The 21,862-nt window shown below is 39.7% G+C and overlaps 1 protein-coding gene across 1 annotated transcript in view; it reads left to right on the top strand.

Moving 5' to 3' along the window:
• The window catches only part of GTDC1 (glycosyltransferase like domain containing 1), a 160,727-nt gene that overhangs the window by 22,700 nt on the left and 116,165 nt on the right, over nucleotides 1-21,862 (top strand). The window contains exon 3 of the mRNA XM_062498380.1: nucleotides 19,890-20,100. Within this exon, the coding sequence (XP_062354364.1) occupies nucleotides 19,919-20,100 (182 nt within the window). The 5' untranslated portion in view covers nucleotides 19,890-19,918. The remainder of the gene's footprint in view (nucleotides 1-19,889; nucleotides 20,101-21,862) is intronic.

Here is a 21,862-nt window from a genome sequence, read left to right as displayed (position 1 = left end):
GTATCACCTTAGAAATGCAAGAATTAGGGTTTGAATTTGAGACATCCCCAAGCTGTGGGGGTTTGATCCTTGGAGTAAATCGTAGCTGGTACTGGTCAAGGGAGTAGTTGCCTTTGCTACAGTTTCTGTCTTCAGCCCATTTGAGTGCTCAGCTTTTAATGAAGGGATTTAAATGCCATATTTCAGGTTTATGTGCTAGTTATAGGCACTCAAGTCTGCATATTTTGGTAAAACAGGAGGAAAGAAAAACCTGAAAGCATTTCTGTGAGAGACAGCTTTGGTATTTACAGTTGGTGTTGAAGACTTGTCTTGCTAAAGAAAGCAAAGTATTTACTGAAAAGCTATTTGCTACCTAATATGAGCCACGTTTTAGTATATAACTGCAAAGTTGTAATACAAATTTAATAAAACTTTGGTTGTAAACCAGCTATTTGATTAAGCCCAGTGCCTTTTTATTCTGTTACTGTCAAAAACATTAATCAAGTCTTCTCTACAGTGTGAAATTCACTGTTGGTGTAGTTTTCCTCTCCTTTCTCTCCCTTACTATCATCCTTTCTGCAGTAGTTTCTTTTCTCCTGCAGAGGAACAGCATGTTTGAGAAATATTTATTTCTTTTCTGAGCAACTTTAGCTTCATTTATATAGCTAGTGAAAATTCTTATGCCTTAATAATCTAAACTAAAGAAGTTAACGTGCTTGTTACCTCTTGGTATAGAGGACTGCTACTTCTGACTTAGTGTAGATCAACCCAGAAATGTAAATGCCTGAACTTGTTTATTGTGTGCATAATCAGGTAATAGCCACTGAAATCAAAAGTTCTGATTCTTGTCTACATGATAGTCATTACAGTGATTTAGGGAGTTGATGGAAAAAGTTGCTGTTCTCTAGGTGAGGTGGCAGCGGCCCTACCTCATGTGCCTCGTTGTGTGTCCCTTTCCTACCTCCTCCAGATATACTTCCTCATCTTAACTTTGTCATTTTTCTGTCCTGTTGTTTCAATTGAGAGGGATTAGTAAAGATAATTTTTGGCTTTCCTAGCATTAACTTTAGCTTATATCTGTCACATGTTTCCTAGCCAAACTAAATACTGCCTTTTTTTTTTTTTTTTTTTCCCTACCTTGTCACACTTAATTTGAAGGATCAGTCTACCTAGAGCTGGGTACTGGGTTTTTAATGAGGAAAAATTATTAATAGTTGTATGTTTTCAGGGGTTTGATATATATATATATATATATATATATATATATATATATATATATATATATATATATTTATTTATTTATTTTTAATGCTGCTAGCCTTTCCTGATTGTTAGTGGCCACGGGAACAGTGCAGAGCTGTGGGCCCCGTGTCTGGTGGTGTTGGTGGAGGTTGCCAACCCAGTGGCCTGAATGGTGACCTCACCTGGTTGCTGGGAGCTTCCAGATAGTGACAATTAGGCATGGAAGCAATTAAAATAATGTACTTGGCGCTGGTGAGGCTGCATTTCAAGTACTATGTTCAGTTTTGGGCCCTTCATGACAAGGACATTGAGGGGCTGGAGTGTGTCCAGAGAAAAGGAATGGAGCTGGGGAAGAGTCTGGAGCACAAGTCTGATGAAGAGCAGCTGAGGGGCCTGGGGGGCTCAGCCAGGGCAAAAGTCATAAGTTGGTAAAATTGTTGACATGGAAACAGATCACCCAACAACATGAAATAAACTTAACCTGTGTGCCCTGGGCAGTCAGGATCTGTGTTACTGCATTTTTCTGTTCCCAGAAAGGCAGTATGTTTATTATTTGTAGAGAGGAAGAGCAGAAAATGGTATTTTACATAAAAGCTGTCTGTCTGCATCATGGCCTGTACACGTGTGAGATCTGATGTTTTCTGCTGTTGCTTTAAGTACAGATTTTTCTGTAGCACTTGCATGCTCAATTTGCTTTCCCAGCTTCTGATTTTACCTGTTCTGACTAACAGTACACAGATAATTGTGAAAATAGAAATTGTTACGTTATTTAGGAGTGTTTTTTCTTTCTGAATTTGACAAAATTGCTATATTTAACTTACATATTCAGGTTTTTGGAAGTAGCAGTTTCCTCCTGTGTGTAAGTAATGCTCTTAGCAGTGACAGTGCTTTGAACTGTCACTTATCTCACTTGAAGTTAATTACTCGAAAACTGGGGGGCGGGGGGGTTCTAATTTTTTTATTTTTTTCTTTCCTATCAAGCATCTCCCTCTGCTGAGGATGTCACTGAACTAGGAATAACTGCAGTAAAGTGAAGAGCAGAGCAGTTGAGCCTTTGATCATGTGGAAATGTGAGTGCGTGCTGGAGTTTGCAGCGGCGCGTCCCCTCTGGCTGCACGAAGCTTACACCGCTGCGTTCCCGGGGTCCCTGGCTTGGGGGAGATTTGGGAAGTCCTTAGCAGGCTCTGCAGTAAAACCCAAATATCCTCTCAAGCCAGAGTGCTTTAAGTCTTTGCTCAGACTGCTTAGTAGGCACAGAAGGAGGGAGATAATATATTTTTAGCTTTCAAATTCAAAGAAACCTTTCAATTAAAGGAATTCTTGACAATTTTAAGTGCTCTGTTCTTGCTGTGTATGTACCAGATGATGAGGAATGGGGTGGTTTTGATTTTTTTTCTTTTGGAGTGGAGGAAAACCTATTCAATTTAGTTTATATTGTGGCAGTTTAAAGCATCAAATGGCAAACTCTGTATTTCCTGTTCTCAGTAGTTTCTCCAAAAGGATTAGAAAAACAGGCCTCTTATCCTGTGGTGTTCTGAGTAGGGCATTAAATGTGCCAGAATTTAGATACCACGAGGTTGCTTTCAAAATAATTGCAGAGGATGATCTGATTTTTGTGATTTAATAACCTGCTACCTGCAAAGTCATACAGGTTGTGTGAGGATTTTTCCTGATACTGGGGGCAATGAAACACAAAACTTGAAATAGTTGTTATATATATATATATATATATATATATATTTTAAGGAGAGAATTAATGTTGCAGCTCAAGAGAGAATTCTATAGTGTGAAAGAACATGGGATCATAGGGTAATTCAGATTGGAGCTGTTCTTTGGAGGCCACCTAGTCCAACCTCCTGCTCAGGGCAGAGTTGGCCATGAGCCTATGATATCTATATCCAAGAGTATGTAATCATGGAATACTTGAGTATAGCATGATCTCTCTGGGTGTCTGCATTTCATCTAGTGCAACTTTCCAGTTCGCATTGAGCGATATGACGCACAAGGCTGAATTTATATTATTTACATTTTAAAATGTGCCTTACAAAGGATTCAGGTGTTTTGTTTTTTTTTTTTTTTTTTTTTTTCCCCCCCCTCAAGATTTGGATTCTGTGGGATCAGAATTCAAGGCAGTACAGATTGAAGCCTTGGACTGTGTTCCGGGATTATATGTAAAATAGGGAAGTATTTATATTTTTCCTTGGTGCCAGCAATGCCTTCCTTGCAGACATTTTTTCTGTAAAGATTTAGTAAGTCTAATAGTTACTATGAAATACTTGTCTCCATTCTGCAGAGAATTGAATGAGGTCTTTTTTATTATTGGCATTTGAAAAGCAGAAAAAAAAGTGACTACTACAACAGAATTTTATTAATGAATGATTTACACTGGTTCCAGCTGTGACCATGTGATTAGTCCTTCACTGAGCAACAATGGGTATTTTCTTTCTGCTTTTATTTAATTTCCAAGAATGTGTCATCTGTTACGTTAACTGCTGCCAGTATACCCCGTATAAACTGGTATTTTTTATTTCCCTGAAGCATAAGATGAATACCCACCCATATCCTTCTGGAACTAGAGTTTTAAATGAATTGGGAATTTTATTGACTATATCTGATTCAGCAAGCCAAAATCATAAAAGTTAAAATATTTATTAAATGCACTAGACTGTAAGATGCCTTGCTCCCTGGTAGTGCAAAAGATAGATATTTTCACTTTTAAAATTCTATCTTAATATTTTATTACAGCAATACGACGTGTTATAGAGGTGGACAAGCCTGCAGATTGAAATGTGGATAGTCCAGATTGTTCCTTTCCCTCGACCATATGGTGTAGTTCTAAAAGCCTTTTGTACGCTGTCTGTTCAGTTAATTGTAAACTCTGTCTTTAACGTACCTTAAAAATGAGATATATGTGAACTAAAAGTCAGCATATCCTCTGGTAAGTGAAGTTTGCTTGAATAAATCTAAATTCAGTGTCCTGGTCTCTTGGTAGATTTTCCTTCTGGGTGAATTTGAAAGTCTTTCACCGTTTCTTGGTAACGAATGTGAAGCCTGTGTGTGTGGAGAGACAGGTTTTTCCATTTCCTTCTTGGGAAGGGGGGGAGATTTGAGGATATAATGAACATTTCATAATATTTTTGCTTGGCAGACAGCTCTGCCAGTGGGTGATGTGCAGGAACATCGAAGATTTCTGACAGATGGATGGTAGGACTGCTAATACACCTACACATGGTGTCTGATGTTCCCGGTGTTGCTCTGATGCCCAAGAACCTCGTGCTTGTGCTTTGGTCTGATGTTGCCCAGTGGGGGGCTTCAGAAGAGCAGAACCAAGCTTCCCTCAAGATCTTCATAGCCACAGAGAGGGGTAATTCATTATACTCCCCACAAAGCTTTTATTACGGAGGCAAATGGATTTTTAATGTAATAAAGAGTTAAAAAATTGTTGGAGAGTTTCAGAAGCAATTTTATTTTCTATTCTTTCACCATAAACTGTTTGGAAAAAGTGACTGTTTAGAATGCAGATCGGGTTGATATATCTAAAAGGGAAAACACAAGAGAGTAGGAGTCTAACTGAAACTAATTTTCTGTGTGTTCCAATCTGGTTTTAAGCACTGGAGAGTATTTGCTCTGTGGCAGTTTCTGTGTGGCTTTGGAGATAAGTATCCACCAAAATTAAGAAAAGAAAAGCCAAAACATTGGAAGTCAAGCAAGAAGTAAGTGACAGTGGAGAGTGAGATTAATGGAGAGGCTGAGAGGCCTCTCATAATGAGACTTACTGAACTCTGCTACATATCTGAAGTTTTAGCAGGATTTCAGATAATTCTCTCAATGGCTGAATGCAGAGGAATTGGTAACCTTGATGGATATTAAAAAGAAAAAATGCAACTTTTTGTGCCTACAGAGGTTAAATAACTCCTGACTTTTGTGCATGCAGAAATGGAGAAAATTGTAGCGAGTCATCTCAAAATGGAAATAAATAATAACCAATAGCTGCTCCATGCAGCCTGACCTTGGACACTTCCAGGGATCCAGGGGCAGCTGCATTTTCTCTGGGCACCCTGTGCCAGGGCCTCACCACCCTCCCAGGGAAGATTTTCTTCCCAATATCCCATCTAACCCTGCCTTCTGTCTGTGTGAAGCCATTCTCCCTTGTCCTGTCCCTCCATCCCTTGTCTTAAGTATCTCTCCAGCTCTCCTGGAGCCCCTTTAAGCACTGGAAGGGGCACTGAGCTCTCTCCTGAGCATTTTCCTCACAAGGCTGAACACCCCCAGCTCTCTCAGCCTGTCATGATAAAATACTTCATGTACCAGGTTCTTCTGAAATTTCACCTTTGTGGGGTGAAAAAGGAGTAGATGGGATTTGTGAGCTGCAGGGACAGATACCAGATCCTGTGAGCTGCAGTGTGGCTGGGGGGTGCTGTATCCACTGAGCAGCAAATTCCATGAAAGAAGTCGCATTTGGTACTTCTCTGGCTGTAGCATGAAATCGGTGGGAGCCAGGAAGTGTCTCTGGGCAGAGCTTGTGTGTCTTGCAATTCAAGTAGTTCAGGAGCTTTAAAGTGCAACAAATCACATGTAATGCTTGAAGAATCCAGCTGTAATTTTGAGAGCTGAAGGAGAAAACAGTGGCTAAACATTTATTGCAGCTTCCATATGATGAGAGCAAGTTCTCAGAGCCTTCAAGATGCTGCTTGCAGAGTATATGAATAACAGAGCTACCTATTTTTACCATGCACTGGCAAGTGTAGGCTTATTTCATTAGAGCAAGCAGTACAAACAAGATGTGCTAACTTGTGTGGTTTAAAAAGTCTAATTTAACTTTTCATGCTGATTCTAAAATAAGAGAAGTCACAGAAAAATCATGAGACTTAAAAAACGTTTAACAGTTGTTTTGTAGAAAAAAATATATGTTCTCAATTTGTATTTTAATACAAGTTTCTGTAACTTCAGATGTCTCCATTTCCATTCAAAAATATTTGTTGTGCCACCTTAGTTTACGAAACATCGGAGTTGGCCACTTTTACAGAGGACAGATTTGTTAAATTTGTGAAGATAGACAGGGAAGTGAAACTGGAGATTAGACAAGGAAAATAAGGCAAGAGAACTGTCGAACTTGCTTCTGAAACCCTGAAGAAATGATTGAATTCATATTGGAGGTTTTCTAATGAGCAATGTGGCAGAATGGGCGGAGAACAGTGTTTGAGCTTGTGGACTGTCAGATGGAGGATGTGTTCATACACAGGTTGGAAGTGAGAGTAGTTTGAGATGGGACAAATTGATATGTGACCCATCAACGTAGTAGTTGATGTGCTGTTTGTAGGTTAATCTTGCATAGGTTTTGTTGTATCATTTAAAAAGTTAAAAGAAGGGAAAAAAAATGGTGATGTAGGACTAAGGAAAGACAAATACAACATGAAGTAATGAGAAAAGAAGCTAAGAGAATAGGGGAAAAGTAGAAATTGTTAAGAAGCATATGTGAAAAGAGGAAATCAGGGATTCAGTTAAGAGAAACAATTCATATGGTTTCAAGAAGTGTGGATTTTTCCTTTTGAAGATGGAATTCATCAGCTATCCAGATGAAGAGGATACAATTTTGTCTCATTTTCATAATGAAATAATGGAACTTCAGTCTGGGTAAAAGATGTATTTGCCTGTATTTTCTTAAAAAGGCTGATGCTAATGATAAATTAACACTGTTTTTCAGAATACTTTTCTCACTTGTGTCAAAGTAAAGTCCTGCTGGTTTGAAAGAGAATGTATATTGTGGTGGCTGGGAGTAGGGACATACGAGTCACTGCTCCTTTCTTCTGCTCTTGGTTTTACTGTAAAGCTGCTGTTGGGAAATGGTGCAAATCACCATTTTTAATTCAGGTTTTCTCATCTGTAAGGCAGAGATAACAATACCCACCTACCTTACAGGAGCATTGCGAGGTTTAATTAATGTTTGTTAAGCTCTTCAGAATTTTTTGGATAGAAGATAAATGAAACCTCTTGTTGTTAATAATGGGAAAACCCCAGGCCGAAGGTGTAGTATGATTTTGGGGTTGGAGGGAGGAGATAAAATAATTGAAGTTTGTTGTTTAAAGCGTGTTTAGACAGAACAATTGATGGTGTTTGATTAGAAGTTACACTATTAATTCTGTGTAAGAATCCAAGCTTTTTCTTACAAATTGCTAGTAATCTGAGCTTGTACACAGATCTAGTATTTAGTTTTATTTTATAAATCATAGAATGGTGTGGGTTGTGAGGAACCTTAGAAGTGATGTAGTTTCAACCCCCTGCCATGGGCAGACACCTTCCACTATCCCCTGTGGCTCCAAGCCTCATCCAACCTGGCCTTGAGCACTTCCAGGCTTGGGGCATTTTAATACAGGTTAGGATTCCTTTGACTTTACAGAGTTGAATAAATCCTCTATATTCCATTTTTGCTTCCACTGTAAGGTAAATTCCTTATAGTCTGCCTATATACATACAAAACCAAAACAAGTATTTCTCTGTCATCCAACATTGTATCAAGGTTTCTAGGACTGAACTCTAATATTTAGAGGCTGTAGGCTTTGGAATAACAAATCAGTAGGCAAGAGTAGTAAGGAACATGGGAAGTTCTGTGTACGCATTAATGTGTCTCTACAGCGTAATTTAAGACAACCTGTAATATGGTCAGGAGGAAATTTTTGAGAAAATCGTTGACAAAAGTAATTGAGTGAAATAGTGTTGAGTGATAAGAAAATCAGTGGGGGATTAACGTTGCTAAAGCTTGTTTCTGAAGCTTTTTTTCCCCCCATTCAGATAGGATATAGTCAAAGTAACTATTCTAGTTACAGTCAAAGGAAACGCTGTGTGTATTCCCCAGCACATTTCTTAGAATCCACTGTGCCTGTAAACTCCAACTTTACAAACGTAGTGGTGTGTCAGCAACATCCCAGGTGTCATTATAAATGCCAGCAGTATGTAAGTAGTATTTGTAAATAAGCCCAAACAAGTGAAATGGTCTGTGTTAGTCAACCATTCTGCACCTTGGATACATTGAAGGCTGATGCTTGGTTGAGTAGCTAAACTAAATATCAAGTGGTGTTACACAGCTTGAAAAGAAACTCGGCTCTAAAGAGAAAAAGCAGACTTTTTTTTCTAAGTCATTCTGTTAATGCCCAAGAAGATGTTTCCGTGAGTGTTAAGAAACCAACTGTCTATAGACTCTAGGGAAAATGGTTTCTGGATCTCTTGCCCATGCTCATTCAGAGCTTCAATGGGGAGGCAGAGTGCTGCAACTCTGAAAAGTAGCTTGAATCATCTTGCATGAATATTGCTCTCTCCAGGGATATTGGCATGCAAAACAGATTCTGTTCATCTTAGAGGATGTTGAATGCACCCCACACATGGCTTCATAACCACTTTGAGATGAACAGGCAGAGTTTGGATTAGGTTCTTGTCAGTGGAAGCAAATGTGTATGCGATCAATGCAGATAGGTGGAAATAATTCCCTTTTTTGAGGCATTTGCTTGGTATTGCTTAATTTGGGTACCCTGTCTGTGTTTTTTTCCCACCATGTATGTTTTCTGAAGGAAAGTTATTATTTTCCTTCCTGCCCTTTCCTCTACCTTGTAATTATAGTTTTATCTTCAGTGGTCAAAGGGAGAAAGTAGCTTCCAGATTTATTTCTGCCTTAAATGTGGGGCAAAATCAGTTTCATAAGCACCTTCAAGATCTGCTGAAGACAAAGCTTTGTGGGATTAGTCTCTGCTTAAACACTGATGGGAAGATGGGATCTGAAAATGTTCAGAAGAATCTACATCATTCACTCTGTAGCAAAGCCTATGTAACACCTCTCTTGGCTTCAGATCCATGTAATGAAAGTGGTTTTTGAAAATCACAGCATAAATGAATAAATAGATTACTGAATACAGGTTTAATATTCTCCATAACCAAAGCACCTCCAAATCCGTAGTCTAATGTTATTTTCTTGTCAGTCTGAAGCCATTCACTTTTGTCCTGTCCCTCGAGGCTCATGTCCCAAGAACTTCTCTAGTTCTCCTGAAGCCCCTTTAGGCACCAGTAGAGGCTCTGAGCTCTCCCTGGAGCCTTCTCTTCTCCAGGTCAGCACCCCCCAGCTCTCCCAACCTGACTCGAGAGCAGAGGGGCTCCAGCCCTCAAAGCATCCTTGTGACCTCCTTTGGATCCACTCCAACAGGTCCGTGTCCTTTGTACGTGGAAAATAACCAGAAGTTTCAGTTGTAGCATTGCTGTGAGTCTGACTGCATGTGGAACACTGTTGTGAGGTAACACTGCCTTGATTACAGAGGTATTTCCAAACTGTCCATATGCTGTTATTCTCCAGGCCTCCAAGAGCTGCTTATGGCTGCTGTGAATGCTTAACTGGGGGTATTGCCAAAAATGTCCCAGTGGCCAGAGTAACTGCACAACCCTGATGTCTTTAGTAGGAGTCAGAACAGATCTTTAACTTGCTGGCAAAGCCTGTGATATTTGTGGCTTTGAAATGAAGAAGTGGGAATATTAAGCACAGACCTTGCGTGTGTGGGGTGTGAGTGGTTTCTTGCTGCCTTGTAATGGTATTTCTGGGATTTCTATCAGCAGTGTCAGCAAGAGCATCTACTAATAGCCAGCTAAACTTTAAATAGTTTGGATCTTCCAGTAACGACCTTAAAATAGTTCTTCAGTTCTGAGCCCCGGAGTGAATATGTTTTGTTCTCTGCACCCCTGTATTCATGGCCATTATAAGCCATACTGAATGTTCCTGAGCTCCCAGTCCTGGAAGTGTTCAAGGCCAGGCTGGGTGGGGTGTGGAACAGTCTGCTCTAGTGTAAGGTATCCTTGCCTGCAGGGCTGGAACAAGATAACCTTTAAAGTCTCTTCAAACCCAAACTATTCAGTGATTCTTAGCGTTGTACCAGTGTGTGGGAGGAGTGTGCCAGGTTCTGCAGGTTCTGTGGTGGTACAAGTGGAAGGAGCTGATAAATGACAGCATAATTTTGGTTTTGTTGAGCAGGATGTTTTATTTTGATAAGGATTTTCATGTTTTGAAGAAAAGTTTTATGAGTGTGGCCTATTGCTCAAGCACAGTAAATGGTTTTCAGACTCTTTTAAAATAGGTGCACAAATGATTCCCAAGTCACCCTAAAGCTAAAATCCTAAGTGAGTTGTACTGATACATTCTTGATTTATAATGAAGTCAAATTAAAAAAGAATCCCTGTTTTGAATTCTTTTCGTTAAAGACTACAGTGCTGATCGTGGGTTATAGCCAGATTTTCTTATGTGCAATAAAAGCCAAGTTTTTAAGGCCCAGGCTTCTTTGAGCACAATGATTTAATGGTACTTTTCAGCCCTCTGAGAAACTTCAAGGAAAAAATTTACATCTTGATGTCCTCTGTGAGTGTCCTTGCCTTTCTTTATCAGTGGCACTGTTAAAAAGGGCCACACTTGTTCAGTGTCTGTTAGGGTCTCCCCCAGACATGAATATTTATTCGCTTTGCAGTATCTGTTTTGAAAACATCAGCTCAGAACCTAAACTTGTTTACAAAACAACCAAAATAACCTTCCAAAACAGATTGTTTTGAGATGCTTGTATATCGCTTTTATTCATGGAAAACAAATATTTCCTGCAATGCTCACCATTTCAATTGGCAGATGATACCAGACATGTTTATTTAACTAGTGTCAGTGTTTTTCAGCTTTCTGCAATGTGTGTATCCATAGATACTTCCCAGTGAGGAGGCAGACCCCTTAACTCTCTGATACTTGTGAAGTAAAATAAAATGTATAAATACACTTTTCTTCATACTTTTCTTCATTGCTTTAAGCCAATCCTTGAAGTATTTTGCAAGCTCTGCAGACAAGAGGATGGAAACAAGTGACTTTAAGTACTTAAATTTGCTATTCTTGGGTCAGCAGGGATGTGGGGCACATTTACAGTGAGCTGTCAGAAGGCATTTTGGCCAGAATCTGGAGCCTTTAATATTTCTAGAGCCCTTTCAGAGGGCTTAGTCAAAGCCTGGTAGGTAAATTATTTACAGGAAACAGGGTGCTGCACCACTAAATCAAATTGGCAACTCCTATTGTGCTGGATTTATAAATTGATGTGGGTAACATGTCATCTGCACGTCAAGTTGGAAATAGCATATAAATATTGTTAACATGGAAAAATATGTTTAGTGCTGTATGAAGCCCTCAGTATTGTGTGATGTCTGCTATTGACTCTGAGAGCTTTTTGAGGGGTTTCTAAAAGCTATAACGTGCTGCTGGCTGCACAAAAGTTAATGAGAGGTATTTCTGTTCTCATGGCTTCAATAGCATGAAGCCCTGGTTCAGCTCTCTCCTGAGGTGAAAAGAGTCGGGCAAGTGAAAGACCAAAAAGGTATTTCATCTGTTGAATTTCAGTACTTAATATTTAAAACTGAGGACTTCTTTGTACAGGTAACATTTTAGCCTTGAAGCTAGTGAATCCCCAGAACATCATACCTGACTGCTGTAGGGATCCAGTACTTAAATGTTGTGTCTTATAAACAGTAACTTGGTAATTTATTCTCTTCCCTTGGTGAAGGATTTAATAGGTTGGCAAAATCCTCATGATTGTCCTTTTATATTATTTTAGTTGCACATCTTAAGGTGAAAACCTGGCAGGTACATTTGGCTCCCCTTTCAAAGTCCATTTTCCATCATTGTTGAAATAAATGTTGAAGTAATCTTACTGACATGTCTTGTGAATTTTGCATCACAGAATGGTTTGTGTTGGAAGAGACCTTAAAGCTCACCCTGTTCCCACTCCCTGCTGTGGGCAGGGACTCCTCCCATTATCCCAGGTTGCTCCAAACCCCATCCAACATGGCCTTGGACATTCCAGGGATCCAGGGGCAGCCACAGCTTCTCTGGGCACCCTGTGCTAGGGCCTCACCACTCTCACAGGGAAGAATTTTGTCCTCATATCTCATCTAACCTTCTCAGTGTGAATCCATTCCCTGTGTGCTGTCCCTCCATCCCTTATCCCCAGTCCCTCTCCAGCTCTCCTGGAGCCCCTTTAAGGCCCTGGAAGGTGCTCTGAGCTCTCCCTGGAGCTTTCTCTCCTCCAGGTGAACATTTCCAGCTCTCCCAGCCTGGCTTTACCAAGTCCACATCTCTCTCATAGTGAGGACCCCAGAGCTGGATGCAGCTCTGCAGCTGGGATCTCATGGGAGCAGAGGGGCAGAATCCTCTCCCTTGACCTGCTGGCCCCATGGCTTTGGATGCAGCCCAGGACAGAGTTGGCTTTCTGGCCACCTGCCCTCAGAATTGCTCCTGTGTGTAAGAACCCTCCCCGATTTCACAGTTGAACTCGATTTGACAGTAGATCTCATTCTATCCTTTTTGTGGACTCAAGGTGTGACTGAAGATGCAGATCCTTTCATCACATATTCAAAGGGATACCTTCTGACTGCAAAAGAAATCTGGCTTGTGCCCACTCAAGGGTTGCTGCCAAACATCTCAGGCTACCAAGCCTAATGTTTAAATTAACTCTTGCATTTCCAGCTTTTGTACAAGAGCAGCTTAATTCCTCAATCCCAAATTCTGTTGACACAGGAGTGATTTGTTCTTCATTTAGCATCTTGCTACTTCAAATTTGCTGGGGAAAACAAATCAACATTTTGATGTAGGATGATTTTTATTACCTCACAGAGTGACTAATGATGGCTTCTAGCAAGTCCTTTGTCTTTTAATAAATCAGCTAATATGACCTGTAGACTGTGACTTTCAAATAAAATTAGTTAAAATATTTGTGACTCTTTAAAATGAATACATATGTTCTTTAAACTGGCCATGAATGCACATTGTAATTCTTACCTTTCTGTACAGAAACTGGTTTGAAGCTCACAGTGTGTGGAGCACATTTCTCATCATATTCCTAATAAATTGGAGGAATTTCAAAATGCCCAACCCATTATTACCAGACTGGGACTTTTTCTATAATAGGGAACTAGCAACTAATATGTCTCCTGTCAAGTTTAAAAATAGTGCTACATCTCCCATTACCACACCTATTAGTTCCCTCTCAGAGATACTCTAAATCAAGGATCCTTCATCTATTTAAACCTAATGTAAGCCTTCAGCATCATCAGTGCCATCAAATTTACAGTCATAGCTGCAGCCCTGGAAATGTTGAGTCCTGTAAACTGTTGATCCTTCAAGTGCTGTAAACATGCTGCAAATGAGTTTGATAAAGCCAACATTTACCAACTTCAGCAGTCTCTGTTAAAATTAGTTTTCATTTTTCCAGGCTTCTGAATTACATGGTAAATGGGAGCTTATAATTAACTGTTAAATCAGAATAACTAATTTTTTCTCAGATCCAATTGCAAACCTGGCATACTCTCATATGAGGTTATATTCTCCTATTAGAAATGAATTTTTTTTTAATTTTACCTTGTTTAAAAAAAAATCCTGTTAGTGGTGGAAGAGCTCCTAAAAATAATGTAAAACATTTTGTGAAGATAATTATTTAATGTCTTCTGTTTTGCAGCACGCTCATGTCAATTCTGTAAATTTATTTGGACCATTAGAGGGAGGAGACAGAGGAACAAACCCTGTGGGAGAGTTAATTGGGTTTGCTGGTGATGGGTGATTGTGGCTGTAGTGGTTTCCCTGGCAGAACATGGCCCTGGTTCTCCATCACACCTTTTCTGTGTCTTTTTCCCTTCTATCTTGCCTTTCTTTGTAAGAAAATGTTTACCTGATTAAATATTAACAATTCTTAATTTGCCTTTGTTAATCTGAATTTTTGGAAATAGTTTTCCTCGTACCCCATCCTGAGTAGTATTTAGGAGGTTAGTTAGACGCAAAGTTGCATATTTTAAATGCTATTCCCAGTGTACTGAGGATCAGCACATCAGTCAGGGAAATTTCCCTCAAAATGTATCTTTGGAGTGCTGTGCTCCAAGGGGGGAATGGAGGCTTCCCCACTGAGGTAGCACTGACTGTTGTGGTTTTGAGTTAACCACAAATGTGATGCACAGATGTCTTTCTCCACTGGAAAAAAACTATAAATTGCAATAATTTATTCAGTATAGATTAAGATCTTCAAAGATGTTGATTGAGGAGAGCTAGAAGTATAGTTGCAAAGTATTTATGACAGTCTCAGACTGTGTCAGGGAAGAACGTGAAAAGAAAATTCTAGGTATTAATTTTTTTTTTTTTTTGCTTTTCTGTAGCTGGGAAAAAACAAATTTAATTTACAACAGAAAATTATGAAGGTCATTAGTGCCTTTGCCTAGATAAAATGGTAAAAAAACCTTAAAATCTGAGTTTTAAAATGCATGCACTGTATATGCATTAACAACTTTTTCCTAAGGATTTATTGCAATATTGTTAGCAATCTTAGCATTCAAAGGATAATATGCAGATTTTAGAGCATTTTACTTTCTAATCACATCAGCTCCAGAAGGAGCCTTCACTGTCCCTTGTGTCAGGGTGTCTCTGGATTGATAGCCCGGGGACATTTTAAAACTCTTAACTTCCAATTTCTACTGTTCCATCTTAGCTTGATGTAAGAACTGAACCTGGCAGTTCTCATACTTTGCTTCAGACCAAACCAATTCTTTAAAAATTCTATTGTTTGTAATTCTGATTGCATCACAGAATCACAGGATCTTTTGGGTTGGAAGGGACCTTAAACCTCATCCAGTGCTATCCTCTGCCGTGGGCAGGGACACCTTCCACTACCCCAGGTTGCTCCAAGCCCTGTCCAACCTGGCCTTGGATGCTTCCAGGGGCAGCCACAGCTTCTCTGGGCACCCTGTGCCAGGGCCTCACCACCATCGCAGGGAAGGATTTCCTCCTAATTTCTAATCTAAACCTCCTTCAGTTTAAAGCCATTCCCCACATTCTGTCACTCCATGCCCTTGTGTATGTAGTTGATAAGCACAGTAAAAATTAGATGTGGTAACTAAGGCAGGCTGGGCAATACATGCAGGTTTCATTCCTTGCTGCCTCCAGGTAATGGTAGATTTTGGCAATCTGTAGGTGTTTGCAACTCTCAGGTTGTGTGCATGGACCAGACTGTGGTTTATGCGTGTCACCAGTAAATTATTGTTACTGCTGCTCAGCCATCCAAATACAGGTGAACAATTTTGGTTTACCACATTCTCAAAAGAAGTGGCAGACTTCTTGCTTTTTCCAGTTGATTTATATAAAAGATAAATACTCATTGTCGCTTAAGCAGTTTAGTAATGACAAACCTCAGAACTGGTACTTTTGTATGAGCTAAGTACAAGTTAAATTTTGGTCAAACCTTGAGATGTGATTGTGTTTAAAGGTACAGCTTTGGGGTTTTGGTGAGTCACTGCCATGAGTGGGAGGGCAGTGCAGGCTCTTTCAGTCTCTGTGTGTGTATTTACAGCACATCCCCACTTCAGGTAGGGATGGGAGGGAGAAGGGGCAGAGGAGGAAAGGTAAGGACTCTCAGTAGTCCTTTGGAAAATCACATTTTATTGCAATGTGGAACACGGAAACTTTTTTCCTGTGTCAGCCATCCGAGCATGTTTATGTGAAGCCATCGAAGGTTTAAGTGTGTTGATGTCCACAGGTCGTACCTGGTGGGTTTTGCGGTGGGTTGAGTTACGAGACACTGAACCACGTGTGCTCGGATACGGCGGCGGAATAAATTTCTCATGTGTGTGGGACTGTGACAGTTAAAACAATCATTACTGAAACCATATACCTTATTTCCTGTAACTAATAGCAGATCTCTACCTGTGGAATATATTAACAATTATTCTTTTGGGTTTGGATGGCTGCTTAGCTGTTTTGTTGGACAGATATTTAGACGTGGTCTGTAATTTATGTTGTCTGAGTACGTCAATGAATAGAGCTAATTATGGCTTCCTGATGCGAGCTGTGCTGATGTTTGTGAAACCACACTTCTGCATGTAAGACAGAGTGAACGTGTGTTCTCTAATAAATTGTGGAAAATGAGGGGTTTTCTCTGCCTAGGTTGGTTAACAAAAATACCTAAGTTGGCGTTCACCTAGAGTTTAAAAAGAAGCTATGGTTTTGTGGCTGGTTGAACAGTTAATTCTTCCGTGCCTTTAAAGTAAATTTTAATTTATTACTCTGTACAGTACTCAGACTTCCTTTTAAAAAGAAATTTTTGGTTCGAACAGCAGTGGCCCTTTCAGGGACTCCATCACTTGCCATATTTCAATGTGGGGTAGAGCTGCAGCAAGTGACAAAAGTCCTGGCTGAATGTCACTGTGAGCTGCTGGCTTTGAGACAGCTCCTAATTACCCACCTACATTTCTCAGTACTTCAATATACCTCTGTATTAGTCATGTTATTTTGACACTGTTACCACTTTGGAGGATTTTTTTTTTCAGATGTGTAATGTGTATCCTGAGGAATGTGCTGCTCTGTATGGTAAAGACAGAATAGGAAATTTTCAAAGGAAAGGATCCTGCAGCCGTGTGGATGGGATTGAGCTGTTTGAGGAACACCCAGGATTGCTGGCTCCAGAGAGGAAATACTGTAATGAGAAAGGGGAAGCAGTTCTGTTTTTCTAATATTTGTTGTTTTCTTTAAAATGGGGAAAAGAATACCTGGAGTGATTTATATTTAATTGAGGATTGCATTCCATCAGATACGGTGAATGTTCTCAGGCCATTTATCAGCTGTGTCTTTTGGAGACCTCTGAGGAGTTTATGGTACATATTTACCTTAACTTGGCTAGGTCAAGGGAAATAAAGCAAAAATAATAGCTGTTATTTTTGTATGTGAACAAAACTGGAAGTCATGTGGGTGAAATATGAGCCAAACGACCATGTCCTACCTCCTCTGTGTCTCTCTAAGTACAAGAAATTATTAGTTTTATATAATATAATTTCCTTAGCATTATCAGTGTATCTTTTAAAAACAGAAGATTTATTGACTTTTTAGTTGCTTCATCTTAGTCAAGCCCTGAAGTGAATGTGACATATATTGTGTTGCCATTATCCTTTAGTAGTATCTTATATAGGTAGCATCCAATTAAAAAAAAAAAGCAAAATCAAACATCAAAAAAGAATATAATAATCCGTGTACTGCTTCTTAAATAACGTTATAATATTTTTTCTAAGTTGATTTTGATGTATATTGCTGCTAATGTACAGAAATCACATGGCAACAGAATCCCACAAGTGCTAGTGAGGATTTTAATAAGCAATACCTACTTTTTTGGGGCGAGTGAGTTTTGTAAGAAAACCTTTGAGCTTTAGGTCGTCTCTGAAAAAAATGTGTCATTGCTGATTGTCACCCTCACGGGCTGCTGCCACGGGGTCTATGAGTGTTATTGTGAAGAACTGCATATCAAGAGCTATCTTAACACCCACTCCACGACACATCCACGATTTCAACCCAGTTTCCCAGTGTAAATAGCCGAAGGGGGTTTATTGTATGGCAATATTTGTGTAATATTTACATTGAACAGTTTCACTAATTGTTCTAAAGTTAGGTAAATGCAGAATAATTAAGTGAATGTCAGGGTCTTTAGGCAGGAGGAAACGCGAGGACTGAGCAATCTCTTACCGTCAGCATGTACAGTCATTCTCTGTTCCCGTGAGGATGTACAGTGAAAACTGGTGCAAAATAAAACCAAAGAGCACAGTGTGGGTTCAGCTAAACCTGGTGATAAAACCAGTTTCAGAACTACTCTGGTGAAGTGTGATTTGATCAGATGCTTCATGAAGAAATTGCTTTATTACTGATACTGCTAATGATTTGTAAATTAGTTGCAAGCCTCCCTGAGTGACTGACTCAGTGGCATTTACCAACTTTTCACATAGCCCCATCTTTAGGGGCTGAATTTATAAAACGCTTCCCTTTAGTCCCTTGAATTAAATTTTCGGTGGGATTTGATGACAAGCATAGCATGATTAATTACAAATTGTTCTTTAGGTGAATAGTGCAGATTTTAAACCACAGCTTGTGTTTTTATAGCAGTTATTACCCTGCAGGCTCCAAAAGGGTTTGGAGGAGAGAGTATGATTTTGGTTACATCATTGTAAATTCAGAAAACGTCAGTGATCTCAAAAGTGTGATTTTTTTGAAATTAGGTCAGTGGAAAAGAGATCAGAAACTGCTTTGCTACCTGAAAAGAAGCAAGCTCTAAAACGGAGTGAAGTATCTGCTTCCAGATGGCTTTCCTTTTGATTTTGCAAAGAATATATTTGTTAAAATGAGTAACTTATTTGAAATACTATGGAGGAGTGAATAATAGAGAAAATGGTAACCTGAATCCAGGCTGGATTAGGGCAAGAAAGTTGGAGCATGGAATGTTTTTTCTCTTGCTGATTGTTCTGTAATGATCTGGAAACTACATCACCATTTCATCAGGTGCCCTGGTGAGCCAACAGTCAAAAGCTACCTAAAGATTTCTTATGTTTTGCCTCCCAATTAAAGTGATTCAGTGTTTGGATTTTTGTTGCTGGTTTACTGATCTTGATAGCTACAATGCACTTAAAAGACTTTTTATTTGTTTTCTGGCCTCTGATTACAGAATACATGCTATTTTTAACATGATCTTGAATGGAAGTAAGTTTCTCAACTACGGTTGAGATGATGATTGAGATTTTCAGGAGAGTATGTAGTTCTCTGTTGAATTCTCACTTCTTGTCACCAGAGGTTTTGGTAAGATAAGGATTGCAGTCTGAAACCACTAGAAATTGCAGGTCAGGAAATGGGTGTAAGGTTTTGCAATGTAGAGTATCAAACACGAGTCCTGAATAACTGAGTTTAGCGGGAGTCCACCATTAGTCCACCATTAGTGTTGAGAGGGAACCATCAGAGAGGTGTTTGTGGATGGTGAACACCTTTCAGGGTTTTTCTTTCAGCTTTTGTGTGTGGTGGCTTTGCTCGAAGCATGTGAAAAGCAGCTTTTGAGTACTCCAAGGGTGTGACTCATGAGGGCGATGAGCAATAGTCACCGGGTTTTCATCTGTCCCCTCTTTGGGCAGCACGTTCTGCATCCTGTTTGTGAGCAGCTCTGTGGCTTTTCATCTCAGAGCTCCCTTGAGCCTCCTCTAGTGTTCTCTTCCACCCACTTTGGAGTATTCAGAAGAAATAAGATGGTTTACATCTCCTGTTGTTGCTGAGGTTGTGATCCCAGCTCCCAACAATGCAGGAGGGTGTCCTGGGGGATGCTCCAGCTGCATTTCCCCAAGCTGGTCTCTGCCTTTAAGTATCTTACACAAATCACTGTTACTGGCAGCTGTTCTGGCTGAAGTGTGTTTGAATTGCTCTTCAATTTTCTCTGCCACCAGGAAAAGGAGGGAAACCTATATAAGAATGAATAAGCTACATCCTAAGTTATGGAATAATTGACTGTATTAGGGAGTTAGTGTGTAAAGTAAAGCTGTTTTTAAATATCCAATTGAAAACAAACCCTAAATTCAAAATGCAATGGGTTCCTGAGTCTTGCCCATTTTAATTCATATAAAATTTACACATAGTATCTTTTAAAGGTCAAAATATTCTAGTCATCATAATTGCTAAGTAGCCTTTTCTGAAGTAAACTCATTAATATAACATTAAGGATTATATTACAAGACCTCGCAGTATATTTCTTTTTCTTCCAATATGATTTTCCTAAGTAATAACAACAATAATAGTAATGATATGTTTCTAAAGTAACATACTTCTCTATTTTCATTTTCAGATTTCAGACACTTCTGAAGTACTTTGAAAATGAGTGTCCTTCTGATTGAACCCTTTTATGGTGGCTCCCACAAACAGCTGATGGATCTTCTCCAGGAAGAGCTACAAGAAGATTGTGTCCTCTTCACACTCCCAGCCAAGAAGTGGCATTGGAAGGCACGGACTTCTGCTCTTTATTTCATGCAAACGGTGCCAACAAGTTCTAATTACAGGTAACCAAGGGATTGAATATTTTCTAAACTCAAATTACACAGATGCCTTCCACCAGGTCTCTTGAATTTACTCCTTGTGTGTATGCAAGGATGTATATGGGAGCGATTAGTGACTTGCAGTGGGCAGCACAGGTTTTTCTTCTTGGGGTGTAACTGAGAAATTGAATGTTTTATTTAGAATTTCCTAGACTGTTTTGTTTTGCGTCTCCAGTCCGTGAGAGCCTCTCAGTATCTGGGTACCTGATGTCTGCATGTACGTACATCTCTTATTTAAAATTTTTCATGTGAGCTCAGTCGTTCTGAGAGGTTTAAACTGTGCTTCACAGATTAGGCTGAGAGATGGCCCAGATGTGAACACTGCAAGTTTCCTCACGTGCCCTCCCATGTATCTATTCGTAAGTCTGATTTATCAGTGTCCTGCTCAGGCTGACCTGGGGGATTAAGGGAGCAGTTTTATCTTAATGATGGTCCAATTCAGTAACATGCCAGCAACTGTGGGTGTCAATTATACATTTATGTAAGTGGCAAATTTCCATCAGCTAGAACCTGGGCTGATAAAAACAGGCAATTTAGGTCAATGAGATAGGTATCACATAGTGAGAATCAGCCCCTCCAGAGCCAAGCTGTCTCTAAACCCAGCAGTTTTGCTTGGCCTACCTGATCAGATGAGATGTGGCGAGGTGATTGTCTGGAGCAGTGAGATAGAGCTTTGCTCAGAGCATGCAGAACACTGTGTGGGGACTGTGCACCTTCATGGGGAGAGGCTGTTCATTCACATGGTTCTTTTAGCACAAGCAGCTGCAGAATGAACTTCAGGAGGACTTTGAGCACACCTGAATGATGTTCCAGCGAGTCACAGTTCAGAACTGGGTCTCGTATTTTTTAGTATGAGTGAGTAGGTGCTTCCTGAGGAAGGAATATAATTTTTCAAGAGTAGATTTGTGCTGTAGAAGGCTGCATTTGCTTAGTGTTACCCAGCACAATGTCTAAGCCGTCTTGGAATGCATATTGTGTAAATGTACACCTTTCCTGTGCTTGCTTTTGGCTCCCATTTAAAATAATCTCCCACCCCAAGCCAAACGTTATAATTAATTTTCCCCATTTTGTCTTGTGTGAGGCATTTAGCGTTGGTTTCCTCTTGCTTTCTTTTTGCAACAGTTTTGTTTTGGAGGAGTGTACATGACAAACTGTTATGTAAATTTGTCTTGTATCACAACCACATCCTCCAACGCATCACAATGTTATCTGTGTTCCTTCAAGGTCAGCAGCCCAAGCTGTCCAGCACTAACTGCATTAAACTAATCAGACATCACTCATAGACATACACTTCATTAGTTTAACTTACAGTTACATTGACCTAAGATAACTTAACTCCAATTTGTCAAGTAACCCACATCTTGGGGAAAGGGGGAGGGAACACTGACAAAAAAAAAAAATCAACAAAAAAAAATCAAAATCCCACGAAAAAACCCAACAACCCAACAAAAATACCTCAACCCAGCAGCCTGAAAACTCACTTTAAGTTAATAAACTTGCAATCTGTCATAGACTTATGTGCAAATGCAACCTTTACTGACAGCAAATAAATCTGATCTAACCAATGGAGCATCTTAAGGAGAGGAAAGCGTTTTCTTTGCTGGTGCTGTTCGGGTTGGAGCAGAGGGAATCAAACAGTCAAAGTTGACAAAGATGCGATGGTTAAAATAGAATTTGTACCTTGTCCTCGCAGGCAGCATAAAATTTTAGGATCAAGGGCTGATGT

Source organism: Cinclus cinclus, chromosome 9, assembly GCF_963662255.1.
Source record: "Cinclus cinclus chromosome 9, bCinCin1.1, whole genome shotgun sequence".
In the NCBI taxonomy this organism is placed as follows: Eukaryota; Metazoa; Chordata; class Aves; order Passeriformes; family Cinclidae; genus Cinclus; species Cinclus cinclus.
Note: the sequence above shows the minus strand (reverse complement) of the source record. Positions and strands in the feature narration are given on the sequence as shown.